Below are 9,571 nucleotides of genomic sequence, written 5' to 3' on the forward strand. Positions count from 1 at the left end.
GATAGATTTCCTTCTCAACGTAAATCCAAATTAAGCCCAAGAGGTGATGGTCCTTTCAGAGTGGTCAAGAAGATAAATGATAATGCATATCAATTAGACCTTCCTGAAAGTTATGGTGTTAGTCCTACTTTTAACATCTGTGACTTAATTCCTTTCACAGGAGATGCCCAACAGGATTTCCAAGATCTGAGGACGGATCTTTTACAAGAGGGAGGGACTGATGGAGGACCATCCAAGCTAAACATAGGACTCTTAACTAGAGCCATGTCCAAAAGAATACAAGAAGAAGAGGGAGTCCTCACAACTTTACTCTTATGGAGTATTACATATTAAAGTCCTTTCTTCTTCTAAAACTAATTACTTCTACTATGTTTTGTAGGTCATTAATAAAGCTTGGCAAGCTTAGCAAGCACTTGGACGTGTGACCAAACAAGGAGAAGCAAAGGAGCTTAGGATTGAAGACTTGCTGCCAGCGCTCAATTGCAAGCTTCTACCGCCTAGCGGTACTAAGACAACAACTTCATCTTCTTCAATTGCTTTGTTGAGTTAGCAACTGTAGCTTGCTTCCCAAGCTTCTTCCACCTGTTTTACAGCACGTGCATCTTAGAATAGCTTGCACAACACGTCTTAGAAGCTCTCCTTCATCTATAAATAGAGAGCTTCATTATTTGTAAAGGCAACTGTGAAACTTAATGAAATGTTGTTGAGATTTCTCTAGAATCATTTTTCAGAGTTCAAACACTTGTGCCTATTCTGCACCCTCTCCTCTAGCTTCCTTTCCTCTTGGAAGGCTTTCGGAGCTTGAAATTCCTTGATTCACCATCACACATTCATTGAAGCATCCATCAAACACTTACCGTGCCACACTCTACACCTTCATTCCCCTGCCACCTCTGGTTTTGGGGGCTGCTCGTGATCGACTTGCAAGGAAGTTTCCATCATTATGCTTGACTTATCTAGGTGGTGCATGACTGATCGGCCTGTTTGATGACGATCGGGCTCGATATCCTACTCATCGAGCTAATGCTTGACTATTTTGGCTGGTACATGACCGACCGACCTGTTTGGTGGTCAGTCAGACTCGGTGACATGCATTCCGAGCTTTAGATTAACCATTCAATCTAGTGCATAGTCAACCGACCTGTTTGGTTTTCTATCAAACTCACTAGTTTGCTTTTCAAATTGTGAATTTGTTTTTCAAATTATGGATAACCATCTAAAGTATTATTGATCGTTCAAATTATAACCAACTAAACCGTCATACATTACAAAATTAAATAACAATTATATATTAAATATCGTCAGTGTCTAACTTTCTTTCTAATGAATATGAACCAAAATAAAAAATATCAATAAGAGAATAGAACTGTAAACATTAATATGGAGACATCACCCTTATTTTTTAATCTTAGTTAGTTGCATTATCATTTAATAGATACAATAAACAACTATTTTTAATCAATTTAGAAAATTTGCTTAAAATTTTAATTGATTAAGTCTAAAATGTATTATTTTCTCTTCGAAGAATTGCTACTCTACACGTTGGTATGTATGATATGTTGGTGTAATTCCATCTATGTAATGCTCCCCTCCTCATTGTTCTTGAGCGAACGTTATATGTTGGAAAATAATTATTAGTTTTATGGAGGTTTTCTCTGTACTTTGGAATATGTATGACCCACTAACTTTATAATGCATAACACAATAATCATAAGATTTATTATTTGTATGTCATTCACCTCTTAAAATTTTATTGTTTAAGTTTACTTATTCACCATATATAACCATTAATTTTTAAGAAAATATTCTGAATAATGAATAATTCTATTCAGAGTAACTTGATCTCTTATTTACTTATTTATTTATATACGATAAAATAATTATAAATGTAATTAGAAAATTAAAACTATTGTTTAAATAAGAGTTGATAGTATTCATATTATGTGATTCAGTTTTAAAAATATTAAAAATTCTATGTTTTAAAACATTTGTTTTGATTAAAACTTTTCAAATACTATATTTATCCCAATTTTTTAAACAATATTTTTCCTCTTGTAGGAAAAGAAGTGTTTACTTTAAAACTCAAATATGAGTATTTTTAAAAAATAAGATTAAACTCCTTTTGATTTTATCAAAATTTTGAGCGTGAATTTACAAAACATGTGACAAAATTTTAGTGACTTGAAAATTATTGTTAGTCGAAATGAAATTTCTTGTTACTCAAAGGGAGGAGATCCACTTGTGAAAACTCTTTGATGTTTAAGTCAATAAGAAAGTTTAAGATCTATGAGTATGAGTATGAAAAATATGAGTCAGTATTCTTTAAGGAATACTAGTTCTATTTATAGGATCCATACGAATCGTGGATCTATGTTATCATTGGAATAATACTTACCTCGAGTATATTATAACAATATAATGATATCTCATCATAAATAATAATCATAATACCAAACTTTCGAGATTAATTATGATACGTGGATATTGTCTCAATAGACGTAGGTTTAGACTGCTCCAGAATGAAAAGGCTTAATGAGCCTTCTTGGGGTTGTGCTCTTTACTGTGTTTATTGGGTTAGGTAGGAACATAAACCTTCATTCGAGGTCTAAGGAGAATGATTGGTCATCCCTAATGGAGGACTTAAGGAACCCATGGTTCTATTAACGGTTCCACGGTGGACGCCATTGTTCTGATCCCAAGTTCGTCGAGTGACACCATTAGACTCAATCACCATACATCTGAGGTATCATCCGCTTTGGAGGGTAGAACTTTGTCACATTTTTTTCCTTAAAATTGTCTTTGCGGTGGAAGGAGAAATGAGTATTTAAAACATAAGTCCCCTAGTCGAAGTCTAAAGGGAATGACTAGTCATCTCCAATGGAAGGCGGAAGGGACCAATGATTCGTTTGAGAACCTTGTTATCGACCTAATGGTGGATGCTAATGTTCGAACCCCAAGTCCGTCAAGTGACATAATTAAAGTCAATCACCATACATCTGAGATATTGGTTACTTTGGAGTGTGGAACTATGTCACGATTTTGTCCTTAAAAAGCACTTTAGAGGGTGGAAGGTTAAAAGAGTATTTAAATTGTCTTAGGCCTTGACTCCTAAGCAATGTGAAACTATTGAGTGTAGTAAGAACATAAGCCCCCTAGTCGAGATCTAAAGAGAATGACTGGTCATTCCCAATGACAAGCTTAAGGGATCAATAGTTCATCTGAATCGTTATCGACGCATGGTGCGCATCAAATGATCTTACCAAGATCTTAAATGTGGATTTGTGAGCAAGTGAAAAAATCCTAACCCGTAGCTTGAAAATTCTTATTGATCGGAATGAAAAATCCTACTGTTCAGAAAGAGTTTCACACTTCATAACGAACAATACATCGATATTATATTTATCCGAGTTTTTTAAACACTCAATATTTTTTCGCATGTAGGAAAATAAGAGTTTACTTTTAAAAAATAGGGACAAACCCCTGTATTTATTGAACTTTTCCATCTTTGATCCTTTTTGGTAAGAAAAATTGTTAGCTTTCTTAGGAATTTAAAATTCGAATATTTCAAAATAGGGAGACGAAAACCATTGGCATAAAAAGTTGAAGATTAAGATTACAATTAAAAATGTTTTTGTCCGAGTAAAAAGACAATCATCCTTTGATAAATTGTGGTTTTATCCATCAACATACTGAAAAAAGGTTATCTTATTGTTTTTTTTTTTCTTTTTCTTTTTTCAGTTGAATATAGTCTGAACTCTAGCAACCAGATTCAAATCTGCTATTATTTTACTTTTGAAAAATCAAATTTTCAGTTTACATTATTATATATACCAGTAAATTTGATAAGAATTGTATTTGAAAAGAATTTTGAAGTTAACACTAGTTTACATTATTACATTTGATAAGGAATGAATGGCTTTTAGCATTAGAATTGTGAAGTGACACTAGTGAGTGAGGCTGATGGAAAAAGAGAGTGGTGCTTTGTAATATATATATATATATATATATATATATATATATATATATATATATATATATATATATATATATATATATATATATATATATATATAAATTACAATCAACTTATATAGTGGTGGATGTGGGAATTGCAATATGAACAGCAAGTGGTGCTCTTTGTGGGTCGTACAATCACTTATATTCTTTTTCTTAAAAAATGAGAATAAAAAAAATATTTTCTTTGATTCCAATTTAAAATTACACAATCAACAAAAACTTTACAATAAAACCAAACCACGATAAAATAACGTTATGGTTGTTGCTATCTATGTATCATTTTCAATGTTTAAAATAATACTAATTATCTTTCATCTTCGTATATCTAATCTTGAATCTATACTTATAGTGAAGTACACATAAAACTAGATAAAACAAGAAACCTCGTAATTATTGTATTATATATAAAGAATAAAGTTTGGGATTATATATATATATATATATATATATATATATATATATATATATATATATATATATATATATATATTTTGTACCATATAGATCAGATGGACGTCATCCCGACGTGTAGGGACCGGACACAACGGGCGGTCACGATAACACCGACAGTCCCGGAGAACATTTCAAGGACAACGGTCTTCATAGCAAGGGTTTTCATGAATATCTGCATTGTTTCTAAGGCTTTCAAGATCGCGAAGTTTCCATAAGCGACGCGGTCGGAATCCCACCGGAGACCGACCGCTCAAAACGGACGGACCGCCATGTGGGTTGCAGTTGAAACGAAGGAAACATTAAAGTTAAATTAAGGTAAAACACGATTAACAATAATGGGCCAACGATTGGGCTGTGATTAAGATCTGGCTAATCACAGGCCCATGACAAAAACTATAAATATAGGTCAAAGGTAAAAGGTAGTTGGTTACATTGAATGCTCATTTATTCCTAGTATTTACTTTCTCTTTCTATCTCTACCCTTTGACCATTTGTTGACTTGAGCGTCGGAGTGCCTTTGGCAGGTACCCGGCCGGTCTGAGTAGAAGGAGTCCACATCGAGACAGGAGTCAGAGCGACCTTTGGAGAACGAATTGACCGGACGTTCGGAAGAAATTGTGTAGGAGGAGATTGATATCCACACCCGAAACATTTTGGCACCCACCGTGGGGCCGGAGGATTGTAACCAATGGTGACCACAAGAAACACGAGCAGCGAAGACCCGAGCGATGTGATACGGGCACTGGAGCGAAGGATAGAGGAGATGTAGCGGCGACATGAGGAAATGCAAAGAAAGCACGAGGAAGAGATGGCAGCAGTGAGGGCGGAATGCTTGGCCCAATTAAAAAGCAAGGCATTGGAAACCGGTGAAGGTGCTGGGGGAAAAGGAAAAGACAGTCACACTTGATATAGGCGATAAGGAGGCCCACAACAGTGCGCGGGGTCACGATGAGAAGCAAGAGGAAAATGATAAGGGAGAAAAGGGGAAGAGTATAGTGTTGGTAAAAAGTGATAGACCCACGGTACTGGTGTCGTTCGTCCAAGCTGTGATGGACGTCCATATATCATACCAGTTTATTCCCCCTCAATTCAAGATGTATGATGGAACCACCGACCCGAAGCGCATATCAAGTCTTTCACTAACGCTATGGCTTTCCGTACCGGATGCGACGCCATTTGGTGTCGGGGGTTCTCCCTGTCCCTCGAAGGGGAAGCTTTGGAATGGTTCGATGCACTTCCGAACGGTTCCATCGGAGATTTCAAAAGTCTAGGCGATATGTTTAAGAATCAGTTTGCAGCATGTCGCACACAAGATAGTATGGTGGTTGACTTGATGAACTTAAAACAAGGTAAGGACGAATCGCTTAAGGTCTTCATGGATCGATATCAGAAGACGGTGCGGCAAGTCAGAGGCCTTAGCGTTGAGCTAGCCCTTCAATATGTGATGCCCGCCCTGAGGCCGAACCCATTCAAGGATAGCGTCTGCCGCACCCCACCCAAAACCATGGAGGAACTGCGCCAGCGAGCCGCAGATGAGATGCTGGTGGAAGAAATGAAACAAAATTATCAGCGAGAAGCACAGGAGGCGAAGGCGGAACGAACGGACAGAAAGCGAGAGGGTTAGAGTGGCCAGTCAGGGTTGTTGAAGGTAAGAGAAGGGCCGAGAGGTCCCCGTTTCCAACAATACACGCAACTTAACGCGCCCCGGCCTCGGATATTACAAGAGGCACTCAGCATACAAATCATGCAAACACCCCCAAAAACGTCCCACCCCACCGAGGGCGGATAGTAGCAAACATTGTCTGTACCATCAGAACATGGGCCACAACACGGAAGATTGTGTGACCCTCAAAGATAAAATAGAGGAGCTGATTCAAGTAGGACAGTTGCAACACTATGTGAAGGAATATCGGGCGGTGAGGAGGTCATCGGTGAGGGACGCGAGCCCCGTGAGAAGCGTCCCCAGGGGGAGAAGTCCCCGACGCCCCAAGGATAAAAGAGTGGTCCCCCTTACGAAAGTAGATCCGACCGATAGGAAGACGATCGAAGGTCGAATTTCCATAAACGAAGTAGAAGTATAAGCAGGGAGAGGGCAAGTAGTCCCCCCTTTAGGAGAATGATTAACACCATTTCCGGAGGGTTTGCGGGAGGAGGAACATCCTCTTCCGCTAGAAAGAGGAGTATCCGGACACTGCGATCGATACACGCAGTGGACGTCCCTAGTAGGTCTATGCCCCTTATCACCTTTTCAGACGAGGATTTCCATGCCCCGGATCTGGAGCAAGATGACCTGATGGTCATTACCGTGGAAATCGCTCAGTATGGTGTGAGCAAGGTGCTGATCGACCAAGGGAGCTCGGTCAACATCCTCTACTAGAAAACATTTCAGCAGATGGATGTATCCGAAGATCTGATAGTGTCATACGACGAGCAGCTGGTGGGTTTTGCTGGTGAAAGGGTGGATACCAGGGGTTACTTAGACCTACGCATGCGATTGGGAACTGGCGGGACAGTGAGGAAAAGAAAATAATATTTTTGCTGGTGGAAGCAAACACATCCTACAACGTTCTATTAGGACGACCCTGCCTAAACTCTTTTGGGGCAATAGTTTCCACACCTCACCTAACTCTGAAGTACCCGACCAGTCGGGGAACGATATGTCCCGTACGGGCAGACCAAAAAACAGCCAGAGAATGTTACGCAGCTGGCTTGAAGATGTACCCCAAAGAACATAGCAAAAGGACGAACAGATTAGAAGTGGCCATGGCTGACTTAGATCCCAGGATCAACACTGACGATCGCATAGAACCGATGGGAGAAACCATATCGGTCGTCATAGGGAAAGATGTCGGTCAAACCACTTTCATGGCCCAAGGCCTGGAGCATGAAGTTGAAAATGATTGCGAGCCGTTCTCTGGAATAATCGGGACCTGTTCGCTTGGACTGCGGCTGATATGTCGGGAATACGTCCATCGGTCATGTCACACAAGTTAAGCTTGTGTAAGGGTGTGTGGCTAATCGCCCAAAAGAAAAGAAGAATTGGGAGGAAAAGCGCAAGGTAGTGGAGGGACGAGGTGAGGAAGTTAAAGGGGGTCGGTTTTATATGGGAAGTCACCTATACCACTTGGTTAGCCAACGTGGTCATGGTGAAGAAGACGAACGACAAATGGAGAATGTGTACTGATTACACGGGTTTGAACAAAGCCAGCCCAAAAGATTCTTATCCCCTCCCCAGTATAGATGCCTTGGTGGATGGAGTGTTCGGGCACCGGATACTAAGCTTCCTTGATGCCTACTCGGGGTATAATCAAATCCCCATGTATCCCCCGGACATCACCAAAACAACGTTCATTACCGACAGGGTAAATTACTGTTATGAGGTCATGTCGTTCGGATTGAAAAATGTTGGGGCCACCTATCAGAGGTTAATGGACCGAATTTTCGCTGAGCAGATTGACAGATGCATGGATGTGTACGTAGATGACATGGTGGTACGGTCGTCTGAAGGAGACAGCCATCTCAAAGACCTGGAGGAAGTGTTTGGTCAAGTCAGGAGATATGGGATGCGACTGAATCCCGCTAAATGTACTTTCGGGGTGGCTGTAGGGAAATTCCTGGGTTTCATGCTTACTTCCAGGGGCATTGAGGTCAATCCCGACAAATGTGAGGTTGTTTTGCAAATGCAAAGCCCAAGCACTTTAAAGGAGATCCAGAGGCTGATAGGGCGCCTCACCGTCCTATCCCGATTTATACCAAAGTTAGCCGAACGCGTTCGGTCGATTCTGAGAAAGATGAAGAAAGGGTCCGAAGACAAGTAGGATGAAGAATGCGAGTGAGCGTTCTTGGATGTCAAAACCATCCTCATGAACCCTTCGAACATGAGCCGATCGGTGCCAGGAGAAGAATTACAAGTGTATCTCGGGGTATCGGACACTTTTGTCAGTGCAGTACTACTTCAAGAACGACCTTCTCCCCGATTAATTTACTTTGTAAGCCAAACACTCCAAGACACGGAGAAACAGTACCAACAGGTCGAAAAGGTGGCATTGGCCCTCCTCACGGCAGCCCGACGATTAAGGCCATATTTCTAGAGTCACTAAGTGGTGATTCGTACAGATCATCCGATCTCCAAAATACTAAGGAAGCCCGACCTGACCGAGCGCATGGTCGGATGGGCGTGGAATTATCAGAGTTTGGGATCTGCTATCAACTGAGAGGATCGGTGAAGGGACAACATCTGGCTTACTTTGCCGCCGAATTACCCCTCACCAGAGAAAAGGAATGGAGCTTATATGTTGATGGCACTTCCGGGCGGGCGGCCAGCGAAGCTGACATAGTTTTAGAAGGACCAAATGGCTTCCTCTTGGAGCATTCATTGGTGTTTAATTTTAAAATGTCCAACAATCAAGCCGAATTTGAGGCCTTGATAGCTGGACTAGAACTTGCCAAAGATACGGGGGCTCGAAAACTCGTATGTCGTACAAACTCCCAACTGGTCGTTGGGAAAATGAATGGGGAATTCCAAGTTAAGGAGGATAATCTCCTTCAATATTACCACAAAGCTTCAGCCCTGGCCCAGGAATTCGAACAGGTAAAGATACAGCACATACCGCGACAGCAGAACGCCCGCGCAGATATGCTATCCAAATTATGTGTAGGAAAGGAAAAAGGTCAACTCACCACTATTATCCGACAGGTCCTACTCCAACCCTCAATCGAGTGCCACGCCATAACCAATGAAGAAGCTGACGACTGGCGTAAAGAAATAAAAGAATTAATGAAAAAGTAGGACCAAGGAAAAGCAATTTGTCCGGCCGAAACCAAAAGGATCGTCCATTTCCTTTTAATCGGGAATGATCTATACCGAAGAGGATTCTCCACCCCCTGCTCAAATGTCTGAATAGGCAAGAAGCCCAGTACATGATGGATGAATTGCACAATGGTATTTGCGGCCTACAAACAGACAGATGGACATTAAAGGGGCGAATACTACGAGTCGGGTACTATTGGTCGACCATGGAGAAGGATGTCGCATCGTTCACCCGCTGGTGTATCCCATGCCAAGCTCACGCTAACGAAAAACATGCCCCCCTCCCCCCCC

At 40.8% G+C, this 9,571-nt stretch overlaps 1 protein-coding gene across 1 annotated transcript; it reads left to right on the top strand.

The window, feature by feature from the left end:
- Positions 1-5,617: 5,617 nt before the first annotated feature.
- Positions 5,618-6,094, top strand: LOC106754903. The gene has a single exon (XM_014636973.1). The coding sequence runs from the start codon at positions 5,618-5,620 to the stop codon at positions 6,092-6,094; it is 477 nt and encodes a 158-aa protein (XP_014492459.1).
- Positions 6,095-9,571: the final 3,477 nt, after the last annotated feature.

This window comes from Vigna radiata, unplaced genomic scaffold (assembly GCF_000741045.1).
Source record: "Vigna radiata var. radiata cultivar VC1973A unplaced genomic scaffold, Vradiata_ver6 scaffold_304, whole genome shotgun sequence".
In the NCBI taxonomy this organism is placed as follows: Eukaryota; Viridiplantae; Streptophyta; class Magnoliopsida; order Fabales; family Fabaceae; genus Vigna; species Vigna radiata.

Coding starts and splice junctions, on each gene's coding strand:
- LOC106754903 (XM_014636973.1), top strand. CDS start 5,618: ATGGCTTTCCGTACCGGATGCGACGCCATTTGGTGTCGGGGGTTCTCC.